This window comes from Meleagris gallopavo, chromosome 3, assembly GCF_000146605.3.
Source record: "Meleagris gallopavo isolate NT-WF06-2002-E0010 breed Aviagen turkey brand Nicholas breeding stock chromosome 3, Turkey_5.1, whole genome shotgun sequence".
Taxonomy (NCBI): Eukaryota; Metazoa; Chordata; class Aves; order Galliformes; family Phasianidae; genus Meleagris; species Meleagris gallopavo.
In genome coordinates, this window is record NC_015013.2 from 45,146,736 (window position 1) to 45,167,154 (window position 20,419).

Below are 20,419 nucleotides of genomic sequence, written 5' to 3' on the forward strand. Positions count from 1 at the left end.
TTCTTCAGTCAACTGCTTGCCAGCTAGTTATGAGATCTCACAAAGTGTTGCTGGCAACAGGGAGGAGAGGCGGTTTGGTTTTTGTTTTCATGCTGTCGCTTTCTGGAATTGCACAAAGCAGTTGTTACAGTAGGAATGCATTTGATGTGGAGGACACCCATGCTGTACTCGCAAAAATCTAGGAGGGGAGAAAAACATGACCTAGAAGCCATAATGCTAGTCAGGATAGCCATTAGGAAAGCCTTTGAAGATAGGAACTAAGGGATAGGGAGTCTAAGTCTTTGATTGCAACTCTTTGTAGGGAGGACCTGAAGGCAGTAATAATACTGTAGTACACAGATTCACAGGCTTGGAATGTCACCATGACTTTAACAACCCAAATAATCCCCTTTTCTTGCATTCCCAGTTGAAGATATGATTTATTGAGGAACTGTAATATGTCTGCTGCCCTTTCCCTCTGTTTTCAGCATTTAACAGTGAGCTAATCAATTATGTTAAACGCATATTAATTTAACTCATTCTTCATATTATTCATTTAAATAGCTACTCTGGTGAGAATGTTGGAAAACTGACCTAATATGGCAACTAAGGCTTTGTCTATACTATGTGGTTTTAAATTAACTTTTGCAAGAACAGGTTTTATCAATGCCAGTTGTGTTGTAGCAGCAGTGGCCATCTCTGTTTCAATCAGAGCAACTCTGCAAGTGACTCCAAGTGATGTGTGAGTACTTGCATTGTTGGCACTGGGAATTTCTGGACTATATCATTTCTCTGCCGTAGTCCTTTTGGTAACCTAAGCTTCGAGTCGTTTGACCTTCCATGCCTCTTGTCACCATGAGTAAAAACGGGAATAACAACACTTCATTACCCTAACCCTAAAATACCTGGAGGTACTTTGTTATTACAAGACTGGGGAAGGAGTCATTGTAATTACATGGGTAGAAGAATGCAGTTGTAGAAAGACCAGATGCTTAGGCATACATGCAAATAGGAGATTAAAAGCTTCTCTTCATTCTCCCTCCAATGTAATTTTCTTCAGATTGGAATACTGCACTTTGTACTTTTACAGGGATAAAGCTGAATTATCAGAACAAACTCTAAGCTCCCCTAAAATATCAAAGCCTAGGTCATTATCTTAATGTCTAAGCTAAGCTTGGCTAAGCATGGCGAACCCTGGGCTTAAATTGCCAGAGATTCATCCTCAGTGCACATGGCCAGAAACCCTGAGTAATTTATTTGGTGGAGTTGCATCCTTGTAAAACACATGCAGATGAAAACAGAACAGCAGCTTCGTGTTTCTGCTGTTACATGAACATTTAGGTTCACAGACATATTTTTAATACAAATGACCACGCAAACCCATGAACTGTGCATATTTTTGATGAGTGCTAGTTATTTAGCTCATTCTCATTCCTCTTCTGTGTTCTGCAGAATAAAGTATAATTCTGTCCTCACAGGAATAACTAGATTTACTCCACACTAAACCTCATAATTTTTGTGTGGCATTGCCTTCAGATTCACTGGAAACCCACTTGTACAGATACGACTGTACCTTCTTCTGCTACTTAGTTAATTAGAGACTCTAAGTTGAAGGAAGAATATTTTTGTTTTCAACACAGGAATTTGTTTTTAAAGTTGACTACGGTTAGTCTGGGGTGTTTTTTTAGTGTTTTGCACCGCTGCTTTTCCCCCTGCTTTCATTCCTTCATATTGCTTCTGTACCATAAGCCATTGCCTGTAGTTCTCAGCAAAGTGCTGCTGAAGTAGAACAATTGCACATGTAGAATATCACAATATATTTTTTTCCTTTTGTGTGTATGGACTTTACAGTAAGGTTTGAGGAGGCAAAGTAGATTGATCTATTTAGGGCACAAGGTCCAAGCACTGACTGTTCTGTTTCTTTCGCTAGATGTCTCTGCACCAGAGGCTGGAAGGAAGTCAGCGGATGGCTCTGTAGCAAATGGCAGCCTGGAGTCACGGGGAAAGCAGAACGGGGCCACGCAAGTGACAGTGCAGCGGAAGAGACTCCTGAAGGCTCCCACGTTGGCTGAACTTGACAGCTCAGATTCGGAGGTAAAGTATCAGAGCTGACCTTCCTTCTTGCTTGTCAGATCTTAGTCCTATTCCTTCATTGGCTGAACCAGTCAGCTAATTGTCTATGTAATCTGCAGTGCGAATTTTATGTGGCTGCTTCAGAAATAACAAGATCAGGTCACAGAAATTAGAACATTCTTTAAAAAGTTAAATGATGCTTTTGTCCTTCATCCCAGTATTCACTCTTTTTTTTTTTTAATGCCCAGTATCTGTCCATAGTGTATGTGTAGCAGTTATGCTTTTGGGAATGCAGACAATTGTTTTTCACCCTTCTGGCACCCTTGCAGGAGCTGTCATTAAAGGCCTCAGATGTGAGCCCAGCCCTACCATACCAGCTGTTAAATAAGGAGAATCAGCTCTGCCAGATAGGTTGCAGTTCAGTGCAAATTCAGTGGGTTAGACTGTTACGTAGGTTTAGGAAATAACACCCAGCAAATGTTTGCAGAGAGAGATGAGCAGATACTGCTTAGATGGAGAAGCAACTTTGAATCCATTCTCTCTCAAATAGAGAATTAATGATTTTTAGAAAGTATTGAAAGGAGAAAGGATTAAAAAATCTCTCCAGTTTAAAAGCCACATTGAGTATAGCCTTTGAAAAGCACCAGTATTACATTGTCAGGAATTAATTTTGTCTTTTGGCCCAGAAATATTACTGAGATCGAACCTTTCTGAAAGTTAAGCTGTCAGGAAAGTCAGAGTTTATTTAGAGAGGCTAATTTTAACAAGGGAAAGGCAGTCTTCTCTGACTCTCTTTTTCTGTATTAAATGGGGAGGGTGGAGTTTCCTGACAAGCGCTTATAAAGGTATCTAAGCTGAGAGATAGGAGGCTGGCGAGAAATAAAATTGGAGATAAATGTATCTTTTTGTGTTCTTTTCTTATCCCTGTGAAGTTGACCCTCTTTGTGTTGGGGGTTATCCTATGGGTGACTTGTATGTGTGCATAATTTGGTGCATCCATACTGAAAGCAGAAGAAATTAGCATTCTGAAATCTCTCAGCAGTGTTTAAAATTACAATAGAGGCTATGTGAGGTTTTGTTAATACTAACAAAGCTGGTCAGGATATAGGAATATTGAGACTTGTCAATTGGATTTTGAACTCTAATCTTTTCAGCTTTTAGGTCAGTGCAGCCTGAAGCTAATGCAGGATTTTCATACAGAAAAATGAGCAGAAATTAGCGAAAGAAAATTCTGCAAAGGGAAACATTAAGCAATTATTATAGGAAGGAAAAACTCAATGTATGAGTATTGATTAGGAATACCATGCAGGCAAGCAAAGTCATATAGAAAAAAGCTTTGGGGCGTAGAGCAAAAGATAAAAAGAAGAATAAATCAGTCACATCAAATTGTCACAGAGAACAGATGCTGTATTGGTTTGAGTCAAAAAAAGTAGCTGGTGAAGCGATGAAGAATATTAAAATGCCCTACAGAGTACTGGTAAGGTTTCAGGAACAGCACTAAAATGGTGTCAACAAACATAATGGAGGGAGTTTGGATGAAATTTAACAAGCTGGCAAAGGCATATGGGACATAGAAGATTTGAAGAAAGTGAAGTGTGCTCTGCCAGTATATCTTAATTGTTTATTTTATCTCTGTGTAACAAGCTCAAGTGTATATGTTGTCTTGTTTGCCTATAAGCATCTCAGGCACCTCTTTGCCTTCAGTTTGAATTGAGCTTAACCTATTTAGAGTTACTCTCTGGGAGTTAAATTATGACTGTGTTATGTCCTAAATTACAGGCTGCAAATATCTGCACTGCTGAGCTACAGAGCTCCAAATAGGCTGTGATGCAAATGCATTTTTTCCCCTGAATCCCCTTTGTCCTTTTCTCAGCTGTGTTGTGATGCTGACTATGGCCCAGCACTCAGTATTGCCAGCCAGAGATGAAAGGAAAGGTCTGATATAGCCCTATATTCTATATCCTACTATCTGTCCTTGTTTTTTTCAGTGTTGCTAATAGAATTATGGATTCAGATGGAGAGCAGGAAGAGCCATTTTGCTTTTGGTTAAGAGAAGTAGAAATCTAATAGTCATTTTTGATACAGATATGAAAATGGTGTCTTCCTAATTTTGTCTGGCAACCTGGACAAAAATCGTATCAGTAGTGTAGTCAGATTGTTTACAGTGATGCCCTTAAAGCTGCAGCTTTCTCAGGACATTTAATATTATAAACATATAAATTATATATATAATGTTTAAGTAATATTATTATATTATAAATTTAATGTTATAGTTATTCAGCTCTTAATGAAAATTGCACAATTCCAGATGTTTGGTTTATCTAGCCTCAAACATGAAAAGTCATATTGTCAGCCGTAATAGTTAATAGTTAATAGTTACTGTACTGATACAAAGAAGTTTGAGTAATCAAAGGTCAGTAACAGCATTTTCAGTGCCTGAGTTTCTGAACAGAAGTAATTTGAAATTATAAACTTGGAATATCTATTGTCTAAGTAGGATAACATGTCAACATGTACTCCTGGCTTCCACTCTCCCTGGGTTGATGGTTTATACTTAGCCATTGGCTCTTGAAAGTTCATTCCCTATCATTCTTTAATATAAGAAGTTTAGCTTCTGGGATCTTTTTTGTAAGTCTTTACCATAGAGAAGCCATTTTGAGGCTCCTAGGCCACCAAAATAGCCCCCAGAAAAACTCAGATAGATACAGCACCAATTAGTGAGTTCAGACATTACTAATGATGTAGCTAGAGTTTTTTCACAAAAGTGGGGAAAAGATGGAGACATCCGTGTGCTGCATAGCTTTGCAACATCTAAGATATTATATCCAGCTTGATTTCAGAAGTAACGTAAAGAATAGTTGTTTTTTAGCTATTTCTTTCAGTTGGAATATGGCCATTAGCAAGGGGTAAAAATCTACCATAGTCACTATTTTACAGTTTTATGTGCAAGGCTTTTGACATTTTCAGTTTTTCATCTTATTTTTGTCTCTTATCTCCACACCAGTGTTTCAGGCACAGGAGAAATGCAAGAAAAATGACAATCAGAAAAACGTGTAAATAAGCTCTGTGCACAAACTTGCTTGAATCATGATTCAGTCTTCTATAAAACTTACCATATAGGACAATAAAAAAATGAAACACTTGAAATTTTTGGTCAGGACCAGGTAGGATCCCACAGAACAAGAAGCTTCTGGAGCAATGCGGGCTTGGATTGTGCTCCACAGAGAGCTGCTCCCCACCTGCTCCTCTACAAGCTCCCCACCTACCCCTTGCTGAAGTTCTGGCTGCTTCACAGAAATGAGCAGTAGAACAACATGGTTGTGTTTTTTAATTGATGGCTTGCTTAGTTCTTCATCTTAGCCTTCTAGCTCCTCTGGCAACAAAAAAGTCATCTTTTGCATAGATGAATTGGACTTCTACAGATTGAATAGTTTAATGGTTCACTTTCTACAGGAGTTTACAGAATCTAAACATTGAACTCCAGACTTGTGAGCGCTATTGGACCACTTCTAGAGAGCAATGCATTCAAATCATCTTGTGAGTTCTGCAGTGATCTTTTAGGGCAACCATATTGTGTGAAGCAGTGAACTGTAAACATACCTGAGTGAGCTGTCGCTGAACTATACTGGTTTGTGGATGGAAAACAGCTGCTGCAGTTAAATATGCTATTTAGACTTCCCTGCAATTTTCCCATCTCAAATGTCTGGAAGAGACATACTGGATATGTTAAAGTGAGTTGTTTTGGGATCTGACCCGGTTGGAGTTTCTTTGCAGAAGACTGTCTTGAGGCATATACAGTGTTACAGTACACATCACATCACAGTTTCTTTACATGCATTGCATACATGTTCTTGGGCTAAGCAGAAAGTGCAGATCACCTGATGGCAATTTGTTAAGGCCCCTGTCCTGTGATGCATGGTGTTCAATGAGGTGACCCTGCCAACTTTTCTTTTCTTACTTGCTGTTACCAAAGGCAGCATTCTTTCAGTTAGTGGGGATTTTCCTGCTTACAGTTCAATAATGAGAGAAATCTGTGTGAGAAAGAGAGGCTCAGCCACTTGCTGGATTTTTGAGCAGGCCACCTCTTGTAAATCTTGACAGTTTAAGTGATGTGAAACTCCTTGGTTAAAAGCATTCACATTGGAGCTAAATAGCATTCACAATCAGTCCTCCAACTCTGTTCCTTCGGGAGGCTCTTGTGATTCATGTATCTTACTGGTATCTGGTGGCTGAAGACAGGGGTTTGGGATGGAATTTGGTGATTTGGGTGGCATATTGCCTTGGATACCTGACAGGTGTTAGTCAAAGCCTGTTTCACCTTGGGCTTGACTTTGGCTTCTGTGGTGAAACACAAAATGAAGATTCCTTTTAAATACATAAGAAAGGAGAGAAATACACTGGGATTAGCAATTACAGAACAGTGCCATGGAAGTCAGTTTAATTTTTCTTTTCTTTAGTCGCTTGTTTGAGTACCTGTTATTCCTTTGGAAACTAGAGAAATCCAAGGACTGATTTCTTGCTAGTATGAGACATAAAATTGACTTACTGCATTTCCTGTAGTTAAAAATCCTTCAAAGACCTTGAGTACAATTACTGGTGGAAAAGTAAGAGGTCACAGTGGATTTGTTTTGATCCTGTTCTTTAATGTGATGGTTAAATGCACTGAATTCCAACCATGTACCATTTATATTCCAGTTTTTGCAAAAGTTGAGCTTCGACAATTATATAGCGCTATGTAGGGTCAACATTTTTTCTCAGGACTTCTTCTAGGGCTTTGTGTGATTTAATGTGCTAAAATGCCTTTGATAGCTTGTGATTTCTACTAAGAAGCTAAGAAGCAGTAAGAGAAGAAAAAATAATTTTTGATAAATTCTATTTCTTCTCATCTTCTCACACAGGAGGAATCAGTGCACAAATCAACAAGTAGCAGCAGCATCTCTCCCTCACAAGTGGAAGACCCCTCTCAGGAAGGTACCAGCAGAAAGAGTGAGTTTTAGAGTGCCTGCTTTCACCTAGTTCTTTTGCCTTCTGTTATGTGAACTTTGACACTCTTACAGAAAGCTGAAGCTGAGTATAAATTGGATAAATCTGTAAATCTGGACCCTGGAACACTCTGGATAGGTCAAATGTAGTAATTAGTGAGTGGAAGGCCTATACTGTATGTGAATATCCTTGTCGAAACAGAAAACTCACATTTGAAACTGTCAGGGAATTGTAAAGGAAGTCAGAAGTGCATATTTCAGCTATGTTCATCTCAGAAGGGCTTGTTGCTGCAGAAACACATTCTAAACCAATGTAAAAGCCAATTTAAATGTTTTCAGCAGCTCTGACATCGATGAATGCACTTGTTTGAAAGATACCTAGTAATCACCAATATGTCTCACAAGCAAAGTACTCACTGTCAAGAGGGGAAAATCTGATCTTTTTGTTTCAGGCAGTTATGGAAGGCTTTACTGTACAACAGGAGTTCCAGTTTCACTGGAAAGCTTTTGTAATTAAATATGTAATCTGTGCACAGTGGTGAAATAATTTATATAAGCCAATATTTTGGCACTCTGAATTTATATACAGTGATAAATGGATAGTAGCATGCCTGTATTTGCTGGTCTTACAAGTATTCCTGTTCTTTCAGTCTTGAAAATATAATCAGTGTGATACTTGTATTGAAGAGTATGGAAGTGTAATTTGAGCCCCCAGCGGTAGGAATTCTAGGAAATCGATGACTGTTTCAAGTACTGAGCAATGTTATCCAACACTCTGTCTTATGAGAACTAATTCTTTTACGCTGGTTGAATCTTTAGCACCTCCAAAGTTCTTGCCCATATCATCTACACCACAGCCAGAGAGACGGCAGCCACCTCAGAGACGACACTCCATTGAAAAGGAAACTCCAACCAATGTCAGACAGTTTCTACCACCTTCAAAACAGAGCTCCAGATCACTTGTAAGTGGAGAGAGTGGTAGGAGAGAGAAAAAGAGGCATGCTAAGAGTATAATGAAAATTAAAACTTGGCTTCAGTGTGATTAGAATTTGACTCAAAGAAAACTCCTGAATTCAGAAACAGCTCTGGGCTACTAAAGACGTTTTGAAATCAAGATTTGAACTTTCTGATTGATCCAAAATCCCAGGTACAGATGCCTCGGAAAATATTTGCACTTTGATTAGGACTCTGGATAAAGCCATATACTTTGCTCTTATTTCAGGCAAACTTTGCCTTACTGATTTTCCATTTGAATAGAGACAATTCCAAAGCTCTGGATTTTTGTAAATGCTTTTTTTTAATTATTATTATTTAGTTTTTGGCAGCATTTTAGTTAATGGCTGAATGAATGAAAGGGCTTCTTCTCTTTCTACTGTAAGAATTTGTGTGGTTAATGTTTATACATGCAAAAGCTCTTTCAGTAATCCAAGTCAAGGTTTGTTTATGTTGCTTTGTTGAAGTCACTGAGGCAAAAAACTGTATTACTACTTGAAAAGAAAGTACAGTACATTTGATCAATTAGCTTTAATTGAGAGCTGTTTTCCAACAGAGTATAAGCAGTAATGGGTATGAAATCTTGGCTCTTTTATGCTGACCTACTGATTAGCGCTTTGTAATTTCATGCAGGATATGTTCCTCGTCTCTTTTTCCTTCCAGCAGGGTTTTGAAGTACACCCCATGAGGTGCTGGTGAATAGAGAAATCAATAAATACTTCTTAGTTCTGAAAGGAAGGGAATATTCACTCGCCCTGTATTTTAGAGCAGTGGTATTAGTGGGCTTTGAAGAGTGTTCTTGTTCACCCAGGCAGTGGTGGCCAGGATCTGAACCCACTAGTTGATGATAGACTAGAAAGAAAATAATCTCTAGATATTCTCACATGCTTCCTCCATTTCAGAGGATCTGCTGGATTTTGTTTATTATATCTTTCCACAAGAATGTAGTTTCTCATTCATGGCGAAGGTGATGTAGTAGCATGTTGATAAACACAGCACAGGTAGACTTCTGCTGAAATGAACCTGGAGCATAACGCATTGCACCAGAATCAGATGAAGAGTTCCTTCGGCACGTGTTTGAAGATGCTCTCATATAAAATGGATCGTTGTGAGTGCCTGCTGCACTCAAGGTATGGGCAAGTACAGGATTTATTTTCTGATAGGTCCACAGCCGATCCTGTATACACTGTTGAAAGGGAGGAGGGGAGAAGGCATTGCATGTTATACTGAGGCATTTGCTCCATCGCTTTTTTAATCCACAGAATTATGGTACATCATTATAATATCGATCTCATCTCATGTATTTGAGGGGATCATACAACTGAAGAATCTTAATAATGAGGCTTTTATTTTGAATAGGGGAAACAAGTTCTCAACCTTTTTGGCCACATATGCATTTTCATATATATGCCTGTTTCTAGGCATATGCTCACTGACATATGCCTAGAAAAATAATATATGAAATAAAACTGCTGCCGAAAAATTAATTAAATTATTCAATTCCTGCTAAAAGTATTAAAGAAAAAGGGAGAAAAGACAGTAGGTGTATCAGGGAAGTTCGGGAACACATGAGAAAGATTTTACTAATTTATTTTCTGTTGGACTTTTTGATTTCCAGATAGCTGTCACCTAGTTGGTTTTGGCTGTGGAGTGAGAGAGAAGGAAAATCAGCAGTGAAATGACGTTCCTTTAACAAGAACCTGTCTTATTTGATGCCTGGAGAGTAAATTCTCTGACTTGGCAATAGTGCCCTCTAGGGTGTGACAGACAACACCCATAGTCCTTCTGGTTTTAGTTTTGGTAGGTGGTTTGTGATACAATGGCACTGTCCCAGTTACACTTGCTGGCTTCTTGCAAAGCCCTTCCTTCCCTAAAGGATGCTGGCTTGTGTCGGTGGCCATGCCAGGTGCTGTATGTGTAACCTTGCTGTTCCCTCAGTGAACACTTAGCAATACCTGCAGAATATGATTTATTTTTTATTTGACTTCACGCTTCTTCATCCCTTCCTCCAGGATTGATGGAGTTTCATTTCTTATCACCTGCTCCTGTGACCACAGTTTCTCTTCAAGGTGGAAGAGGCCTCATCAATAAATAGCTCTCCATGCCAGAGCAAACAGACAGGAGTTTGCTGCAGTCTCTTAGCAGGATTAGCAAGAAACTGGTCTGTCTTGCATACTAACTATGGTTTTGTGAACTGGCATCTCATCAGACAGAGGGAGTTAGAGCTAAGCAGGTGGGGAGGGAAACAAACTTGGTAAAAGGCCGACAGTCGTCCTTTTGATGTGTCGTCTTGCCAGTGCTCCATGGAAGGCAGGTTTCTGTGAGGCCAGCCTGGTGGCGTGCGTACTGCAGTGAGCTGACTTGGTGCCTAATCAGAGATGAAGCTGTGTCCTGATATGTACATATGAATGCCTTTGTATTTGTTTGCTTTTTTTCTTTTCTTTTTTTTATCAACGTCATCATTATTTTTCATGACCTAGAGGACCAAAGCTAATGATTTTATTTATACACAGCTTTGCTTCTCTGCTTCCTATCTATTGTTCAGGTTCCTAGGATAAGGAGTTTATTTCCAAGGATGACTTTCAGACCACTTTTTTCAACTATGCAAACAGCTTCTCTGCTCAGCTCTCATCCCGTTGAAGCAGCCATGTGTGGGGTGGCAGGGGCTATGTACTATCTCTGTGAGAGAGCTTTTGCCAGCAGGTGGAAACCCGCAAAGGTTTGCCTCTTTTTGCTGGCTTTGGAAATCACCTTCACCAGCATGTTCCCTCTTCGGGGAGCACTTCCTAAGCTGTGGCAAGAATTAAAGCTTAGGCTGGGACACTGCACCTGATTGACATTGATTTCAGTGCGTGTAGGATATTTGTGTGATTTCAATCACTTCACGGGGAAAAGAAATCACTTCTGAAAGGACAGCAAACTAAAAATGCAACATCACGAGATTGCCAGTGGAACAGGCTTTAAACTTTACAGCACATGAAGATCCTGCAGAAAAAAAAATAATAAAAAAAAAACAACAGCAGAACTATTGTAATGCTTGGACTATGTTGAAAAGAGTGAGCCTTTGTGTTTCTAACCAGAAACATTCAACACCCTGTAGAATGGAATGACATTTGCAATCTGTTTCACTTGAGAACATGCAAATGGTTTTGGTCCTCAGCACAGTTTTGTATCAGAACTTAGAGAGTAATTCCTAACTATTCCTAGGGAGAGCAAGCCCACTAACAAGAAAAAATGATTAATTTCCCCCTATGTAGAATCAAACAAATAATTGATTTTTTTCTTTTGCTTGTTCCATCTAATAAGTGAGAGTGCAGTCTTCTGCAGGAGAGCTGAGACTCCCAGATAAACTTTCAGTCTGCAAAATCAATGAGAGCTTAGAGTGCTTGACTGACCATGAAGTGCAGAATTTAGAGTCCAATTTGACACATGTTCCTGTTGCAATTTACTGGTGTAACTCATTTGACTGCCCAGTGACATCTTTTAATGAGAATTTTTACAAGGAATATTGTAAAAAAGATAGTCATAGGACTGATCAGGTGCATTATGCTGAGAATGATCTACAAAGCACTTTATTTCACATTATGAATATATAATCCTTATTATACCTGCTTTTCCTGAGTAGAAGAAGTTAAGTTACATCTTAAGCTATCTTTGCGCAGTCAAAGCTTTAAGCCAGTTCTCATGAGGATCGTGGAAACTTCAAGTTTAAATTAGTATTTTTAAATGAGATTATTTCCTTTAAAAATAAGAATACCGACTCACCTTGAATGCTAAAATGAGTATTGAGTACAATTCCAGAAAATCAAGACCATTCAAATCGCATTTTGTCTTTAGTATTTTCTGTCATATGCAGGTTGCGCAGAGAACTGAAGTTCTCTCATTTGCAGCTGCCTGACTTGAGCAGATTGTTGCTGAAGTTTGAGTAATAACCCCAAAGCATCATTGTTTAATGAAGTTTAGTCAGTGCTTAGTGTAATTTTAATTAATTTCAGTGCCTTACAGCTAGTGTCGAAACAAAAGATTTTCTTGTATACTTATTTCTATGCCAAAAAGGGAAAAAAAATTCAAGTAGTTTTCTGAAATCAGCATAATATTTATCTTTCATTTAATGTTGCATTAACATTTTGTTGTCCTTGTGTAACCTCTGGAATTAAAACATTAGCATTTAAACATGTGAACATTTTTTTCTATGTTTCCCCTGTTGCCTGCATCTATTTCTACGTGCTGTAGCAGTAATCATTTTTGATTGGTACAGCAGACCCACACTATTCCCCCGGTAGCTGCTCTGCACCTATAGTAGATCTACAGACTGTCTTCAAAGGAGCAATACTCACTGACATCATCGTCCTATAAATTAATGGAGCGGGCGCACATGAGGGGGAAGGAAGTGCCTCCAAGTAAGAACTGTGTTTCTAAAGGACCTAAAGCTCTGATTGATGAAAAGCATTCAGCTTGCCTCATTCACCCCAGTCAGTTTCTCAATCTCCCACGATGCAGAACTGAGGTTTTCTGCTGGCATTGTGTGCATTACGCTTTCCCACCCACTTCCTCTCCCATCTCACCCGGCCCGCCGCCGTGCTTTCCCTGTAGCGAGGCAGTTGCTATGGGAAGGACCAGAATGAAGTGCCAGTGGCAGCCAGTTAGCTGTGAAGTCTCATAATGAACAGAAGGCATTTTGTTTGGCTGTGCTGTGTTACACCTTAGAGCAAATTGCAGTTGTTTTTGACATAGTTTGTTCTTTCCAGAAAACTAGCACCCATACACCCCAAAGGTTTAGCTGGCAAATCTAACGAAGTTAACTCAATTCTAGTCTTTTGTGGGGTGCCTTAAACAGAGCGAAGTTTCTTTGTGTTCCCTTTCTAGATAGGTAAGACAACAATTTTTAAAAATGTGGTGGTTCCTAAATGCTAATGTTTGCCAGGTCTGCAACATAGAAAGATTTTCTTTTTTATCTAATGGAAAGACAGAACCGAACTCTGGGTCCATGTAAATTGAGTATTTCACAATTAATCTGAACCATCTCTTCAGTGTATAAATTAGACCTCCAAACTGTCGGCCGTGTCTTTGTATTTGCAGGAAAAATTTCCTTCCTTTATTCAAAGAGCATTGGATGTCATTGTCATTACCACACAGCAGCCCCTCTGAGCTCACTGAAAGGGTTCACTAAGCATAAGGCGATGGGAATTCCCACAGAGGTTTCTGTCTTTCTGTTGGAGCTGTATAATCAACTACAGGGCTGGATTACAAATTGGGTTGGTGCTTTTATTCTTTGGTACCAAATTCAGGAGTTCTCTACTCAATATTCTCCATCACGATGTAATACAGAACGTACAGAAATTGTGTCGGTGGGAAGTTGTTGGGTCATTCTCTATTTCATTCTTTGCCATTCGTAATCCAACACTGGGTAACCAGTTCTCTATTGGAAGGTTACCCTGTAAAGCTTGAATTGCTGCTGTTACTTTCTGGTGGCAGAAAGGAGAGCCTGTCTGCCTGGATTGCCTTAACTTTTTGTTCACATGAACACCAAGATGTGGTACCACTGAATAAAAAATTCTGCTAGAATGGGCTACTACTGACTTTCCTCAGCCATTCTGGGCACCACAAAGTCTCACAGAAATCATGTGTTCTTAAGAATACTTAAAAGTAAAACCATGTGCCAAATTACCTTTCTGCTTTCTAATTATAAACCCGAATGTCAGTTAAAATCAATATTTGTAGTGGAAGACAAATGGAGAGAAGATTCAAATGGCTTGAGGAGGGAGAACAAACAAAACCCATTGTGGAGGCTGAACATCAGACCATTGAGATCGCACTTTCATGGTTTCAGATGATTTGAAACTCATGTGATGCCCATGAATGAGCCAATGCTATTGAGGGGAGAAACTCTTTCTCTGGAGTTACTAACCAGGTGGTTGGTTGTCTAGGTTGAAATGTAGAAGAAGCAATTTGGCTTTGAAGTAACATGGATTTTTGGCTTCCAGGAGGAGTTTTGTTACCCAGTGGAGTGTCTGGCTCTGACGGTGGAGGAAGTCATGCACATCCGTCAGGTGCTGGTGAAGGCAGAGCTGGAAAAGTACCAGCAGTATAAAGATGTCTACACTGCTCTGAAGAAAGGAAAGGTATGGCTGAGCCCAGGGAGGCAGCAAACGGGAGGTTGGTTGCACAGATCTCTATTTACATCTTCAAGCTGGTGGAAAGCTGGGAGTAGGCATCAGAGCTTGCAAGTTAGATTGTAAAATCATAGAATCATGGATTGGCCTGGGTTGAAAAGGACCACAACGATCATCTAGTTTCAACTCCCCCATTTGTTTCTTACCCTGTATTGAAGACGACAGACCACCAAACTTCCCCTTAAATTTATTACACGTGGGTCAGCTTGTGTTGAATTAGATACATAAACATAAAAACTTTACATGGAAATACCTTGCTTATACCTTCTATAGAAATGCAGCAGTGTTTGTGGTAATCAGAATATATCTGTATATTTATGTTTTAAATTTTAATAAGGTCTTTTCTGCTCACATCTTCTGCAATATTACTTAGCATTTCTATTCCAGAAAACAGAATTACAGCTAGCAGTAGGAAATTACGAGACGTTTTTTATAAGTAGCCTATTTTCCCCTATATCGACAGAATTTTCCGTTTTGCACTTAATTCCCATTTCTAGAGTAGGAACATTTGTACTCTCTGTGATCCAGTAGCAAGTTTTCTTACCTTACGAAAGCTCCTGGTGTCTGGCTAAAGTCTGGGCCATACTCTGCTTGGTTGGAGGTTTGCTTGGCTTCTGTCTCCAGCTGTTAAGTGGTGCACCTGGTGTGATTTCTCCTGTTGCTTTGAGGTATTTCTTCAGGCTCCACCCTTCCTGTGCAGTGCATCTTGTGAGCAGTGTCGTGTGCTAACCAGCAGTTTGAGCTTTGCTGTGGCATTTGTAAGTTAGAAATAAAGCACACTAGAGAACTGCAAGTACTTGAAAACCAAAACAATCCCAAACATGAAATACTGGAGGCCCCATTAACTAACATTTTTTTTCCTGTGAATTGTGGATTGGGGATTGATACCAGTAGAAGCAATGTCTTTTCCCCTTCTTTTGATTTGTGCAGATCTCATGGTGAGTTGGTGCTTTAATTTACCCCACTATTAAAATTGTTCCCTTTTATTTTTAATCAAATTTGTTTAGCCTCACATCTGTGTCTTTAGATCCCAGAGTGTCATCTGTATGACAAAAAAAGCTTTTCCTTGTTCAATGCCACTTCATATAAATGTTCATAACCTATGATGACTACCTCCTTTCAATGAACCAAACAGGTTTTACTCAAGTAAGATAGCTGTAGTAGCTCATTCCTGGACTTTCTCTAGTGTTCAGGAATGTAGAATTGGAAGAGAATCATCAAATCTTATCACAGGCAACCACTTAACATTCCAGAATCCGGCACAGATGATTAGGGACAAGAGCATTTAAAAGTTAAAAGAATATTTCTTAATATATGAAGATACAGTTCTTTTCAATATCCTCTTGGAAGCATGAACCCCAGAACTGCATGTAGCATTGTGACACTGGTCTCACTGATGGCAACTGACAGACAAAGTCATTGTTGTGTGGAACTTATCTAACATGGGAACTTCTCTGTTCTCCTTTCAGCTCTGCTTTTGCTGTCGGACAAGAAGGTTTTCTTTCTTTACCTGGTCTTACACTTGTCAGTTCTGTAAAAGGTAAATATTTAGTATCTGTTAATAACTAAGTACCATTGCAAAGTGAAAAATGTGGAGTTGTACCTTAGATCACCCCAAATGCTGCATAGCGTTGATTGTTTTCATTTAACAGTCCATGTTTAAAACCAAATTTTCTAACTATGCTGAAATGGATCTTTTGTAAGTGATGTGCTTCCTTGGACTGAAACTCAAATTCTTTATCAGGGTCTGTTGTGACAGGACAAAGGGAAATGGTTTCAAACTTAAAGAAGGGAGATTTAGGTTGCATATAAGGAAAAAGTTTTACAGTGAAGGTGATCATGAGACCAACGTGTAGACACTTAAGGCTGGGCTGGATGGGGCTCTGAGTGACCTGATGTAGCTGCAGGTGTCCCTGTTCATTGCAGGGCAGTTGGACTAGATGGCCTTTAAGGGTCCTTTCCAACTCTGAGGATTCTCTGATTTTTGATCAAAAGTAAAAGAAACATTAATTTCCCCTTTTTTCCCCCTTTTTTCTTTTTGTACCTGTGGTTCTTGCTTAGTATACCTCTTCACTTTTGGCTTCATGTTCTGATTAAGTTTTCATATTGATGAAACATTAAAACAAAAGTGTTTGGGTAAGGAGTTGGGGTATTTATCCCTTATTCTTGATGTCAGTAAGGCATAGCCCAGTTAAATGACTCAGGCTTTCATTTTCTTACAGGCCTGTATGCTCACAGTGCTGCAAAAAGGTAAGTAAACACATTTCTGGTTCGCACCTTTCTGAAAAGCTGTTATCTTTGGAAATGATACTCCATCTTTCTTATATCGCATGTTCCTTCTCTGCTCAACAGATGCGATTGCCATCAAAGCCATATTCCACTCTCCCCATCTTCTCTCTGGGACCTTCCACCTTGCAGCGAGGAGAGAGCTTCATGAGGCCGGAGAAGCCCTCCACCAGCCACCACCGGTCACTGCGGAGCATGCCCAGGTGAGAAGCAATTGCAGTCACATGTGTGCATTGGAAATGCCTCTTGGAGTTACAAACTCCAGTGCCAGGAATAGAGCAAACTGGAACATAGGAGGTTCCCTCTGAACACCAGGAGCACTTCTGTGCTGCTCAGGTGACGGAGCACTGGCACAGGCTGCCCAGAGGCTGAGGGGTCTTCTCCTTGGAGGTCTCCAGAAGCCGCCTGGCTGTGGGCCTGGGCGCACTACCCAACCTTACACAAACTTCCAGTTAGTGACTCAGCAGTCTTGCTGAGCCAGGTGTCATTTTTGGGATAGGAGGAAACAGAAAGGTTTTGAATCCAGTTGTTTTTTGCTGCTTTCTGAAGGCATCCCAGGGTGTTCTCTGCAGTGCTGCTGCATATTGAGACCAGTCCTGTGTTTTGCCTTTCAGGTTGGCCTCAAGGTCCAAATCTGTGGATAAGTCACATGAAGAGCTGCAGTTTCCCAAAGAGTTAATGGAGGACTGGAGCACGATGGAGGTGTGCGTGGACTGCAAGAAGTTCATTTCAGAAATCATCAATTCGAGCCGGCGCAGCCTGTCCCTGGCCAACAAGCGAGCCAGGTTAAAAAGGAAGACACAATCCTTCTACATGTCATCGCCAGGAACCTCTGACTACCGCCCCTCTGAGAGAACTATCAATGAGATCTGAGCCTTGTGCCTTTTTCTTTGCTTTTGTCTTCATGAGGTCATCGTCTGTAGGAGAGGTCACCAAAACAGGGTTATCCTTCCGTTGCTTCGTTTCACTCGACTGGCTTGGATCTGCATTCAGTCACAGAGTTTCCTACCGCCATGTTTTCCAGAGATGCAGAAGCTGTGTTTTTGTCTGGACAGAATGACATGCAGCAGGTCAGCTGCTCGCACTGGGAGAAAATCAACAGTTTGCAATTGTTGCCTCTTCTGAATGCGTGCATTGAAACTAGAAAGCCTTTTCTTGCTTTCAGTCTTTTTTTTTAACCATTCTTTGAATTATTTTCTGGAGTTGAGCTAAAACGTGTGCTTAACGGAGAACCTGATCTAACAAAGTCAGTGCTAGTACAGTAGCAAGCAGTACGTCATATTGGCATTACCAAGCTAGTAATGCTCACATCCTGCTTTCAGAGCTCGCCAGGCACTGGTGTGAGTGGCTGTGCTCCAAGCAGTCCTTCTTTGAACCGTTTCTGTTGCTCTGAGGTCAGAGTCCGACATGGGACTGCGGTGTCTGGGCCCTGGGGCAGAAGGTGTGACAGAGCTGCTCATCGTGGGGCTGCTGCTCTTTGAGATCTCAGTGCTGCCCTGAGTGTCTCTGGACAGGTTCCAGGGGTGTTCCGCCTACTTGAATGTATGATGCCAGGTACTGGTGGTAGTGAATTCTGGTGGTAGGCAGAGTTGTACAGCGGATGGGGAGGATGGGAAGCAAGAGAGGCTCCTGGTGCTACTGGAGCACCCGTAGCATTGTTCCTTGGGTCGCTCAGGGGACAGGAAGGCAGATGTGTGCATCTTAGCAGGCACAGATCCCACTACGGCTCTGCTGGCAGCATGCCCACCGAGAGCCCCGTTTTTGCCGGGGCCGTAAGTTGGCTGCAGGGACCCATGTTTTGCTGAGATTTTGGGACCAGAGATTGGTCCCAGATTGGGAGCAATCTCTCATTTCCCCACCTTTATTCATTCTTTTTCCCTTTTTGCTTTGCCCCTAGAAGAACACCAGGCCACTGGGTGAGATGTTCCAACGACGCTACACTGTTAGCTGACACCATCGCATGCTTTTTTGCACTTTTTTTTTTTTTTTAATTGAAATACTTTTTTTTTAATGCAGGCTTGACCAGAGTTTAGTCTATAATTTGGATCTGGATCATTCTGGTGTTTAAAACTAACGTAGTCAAGTTGTTAATACTTGAAAATCAACTACTGTAACTTTTTCATATATTTTTTAATACCCTGAGGCATATTTAATATCTCTATAGCAGTGTATTATAGGAGGACATAGCAGAAAAGTTTCCGATCTATTTATTAACATTTCTACACTAAGGATTAATTATGAGCGATACCTCAGAGCTGCACGGAGCAGCAGGGCTGGATCTGCCCCATGGATTCCAGCGATGTGTCCGTCCCACACGGACCTCATGCTGGCAGAGCCTGGGCAGGGCCGGCACCACCATCCGTACCATATGTAGGTTGATTTGAAAAGCACACGAAAAGGCTCCCTACATTTCTGCACAGATTCACCCACCCATATTTTTTTTTCATTGCTGCCCTGGGAAATGAGTTTTGCAGATAGAGAGCGGTGGCACGAGGCGAACCATGGGCAGGCAGGCGGGAGGCCAGGGCTGCCCGAAGCCACTGTTGCTAGGAGGGCCCCTCATCTCGGTCACATCTGCACTTTTTCTCATTCCTGTGCCAAAAGCAGGCCTCGTGTTCGCTGCATTGTGCATCAGGAAAACTAGGCTGAGAGAAACGCATGAACTCTCACTCTGAATCTCCCCTGCTGCTATTCTGATCATTTTCTCCTGGAAATGCCCTGGCCACGTGCTCTGCTTGCTCCAATTCCACTCCCCCTTGGCACCGCAGGCTGCTCAGGGCCGGGTGCCCCGCATGCCCCTTTCCCCTTTCACAGGGCGTGGGGCAGCAGAGCTGGCAGCACCTGGCAGCCCCCAGGCCTTGGCCCGGCCCTGGGCACTGCACAGCTTCTGTGGGCCCAGCGCCATGCTGGTATCGGGGTGAAGCTTGTAAATATGTGTAATATATTTATTGACATTTAGGAAGTCTCCATCAGTCATGCAACAGGAATTAACTTTCCACAAAGTTTAAAAAGAAAAAAACAAAACTATTTATACGCGTGTTGGCTGTTACCCTCGTTAGAGTTAATGCTTTCAGCCCCTCTGACAGTCTGCGCTCCGTAGGCATTTTAGAGTGAATTACTGCTGAACGTGGGGCAGCACGGTCAGCTCCTCCCAGCAGTTTTTAAAATCTCCTTATTTTTGTAGCTTTGTTACAATGCCCGAGGTCTGTCCGAACGTATCATGGGGGCCCACGGAGCTGAATGGCACACAGCTGTGCAGCACTGGGGCTGGTGCTGCCGCAGCTGCGATGGCAAGTGGGGCTTGGCTGCAGTGCTCCCATGCACTACACGTGAACTTGCAAATGCTCCTGTGACCATGTCATTTCTGGGGGCGGTTAGTGGGCTTATTTCTCCTTTCCCCGTTATTTCCTTTATAGTGGGAGGGGTGGTACTGGGTGAAAATAAAATGCCTTTCCATTACAGTCTTTGTCTGTGCTAATTCTTCATGAGGGAGCAAACGTCGAAGTTTCTGTCTTCTTTGTTGTACTTTACGGTTTTGTGAAGAACGGGTAGCCTTTTTCTCAGGCAAGGACTTGTTGATGAAAACAGCTGAACGCCATTGGAACGGGGGCTGGGAACTAGGGGAAAACACTTGATGGCCTGTGAGAACAGCACTGACTGCCTATGCAGCCCCGCAACGGCAAGTCGCAGCCAGTCACTGCACATGACACCTCCCTGTGTTACTGCTCCCCAAGGCACCCAGCAGACTCAGATGGAATCACAGTGCAGACAGAGGGCAATCACACACCACTGAGCAGCAAGACAGTGGCTCCCTCTGAGCTCCAGGAAGCCACAGCCTTGTCCAAGCGTTCCTGAGCACAGAATAACTGATGGTATTTCTGAAGACAGCTCTGAACACTGACAGCCCATTTTGTATCGCAGGAGTACACCCAG

General features: G+C 41.3%; 1 protein-coding gene across 2 annotated transcripts in view; it reads left to right on the plus strand.

Annotated features, from left to right (window-relative positions):
* Window positions 1–19,945, plus strand: part of SPIRE1 (spire type actin nucleation factor 1) — a 111,706-nt gene extending 91,761 nt beyond the window's left edge. For both annotated transcript variants that reach the window (XM_010708765.3, XM_010708766.3), the window contains 8 exons: window positions 1,910–2,073; window positions 6,951–7,038; window positions 7,854–7,996; window positions 14,012–14,149; window positions 15,670–15,740; window positions 16,423–16,450; window positions 16,553–16,689; window positions 17,101–19,945. In XM_010708765.3, coding sequence (XP_010707067.1) covers window positions 1,910–2,073; window positions 6,951–7,038; window positions 7,854–7,996; window positions 14,012–14,149; window positions 15,670–15,740; window positions 16,423–16,450; window positions 16,553–16,689; window positions 17,101–17,359 — 1,028 coding nt within the window. In that variant the 3' untranslated portion in view covers window positions 17,360–19,945. The remainder of the gene's footprint in view (window positions 1–1,909; window positions 2,074–6,950; window positions 7,039–7,853; window positions 7,997–14,011; window positions 14,150–15,669; window positions 15,741–16,422; window positions 16,451–16,552; window positions 16,690–17,100) is intronic.
* Window positions 19,946–20,419: the final 474 nt, after the last annotated feature.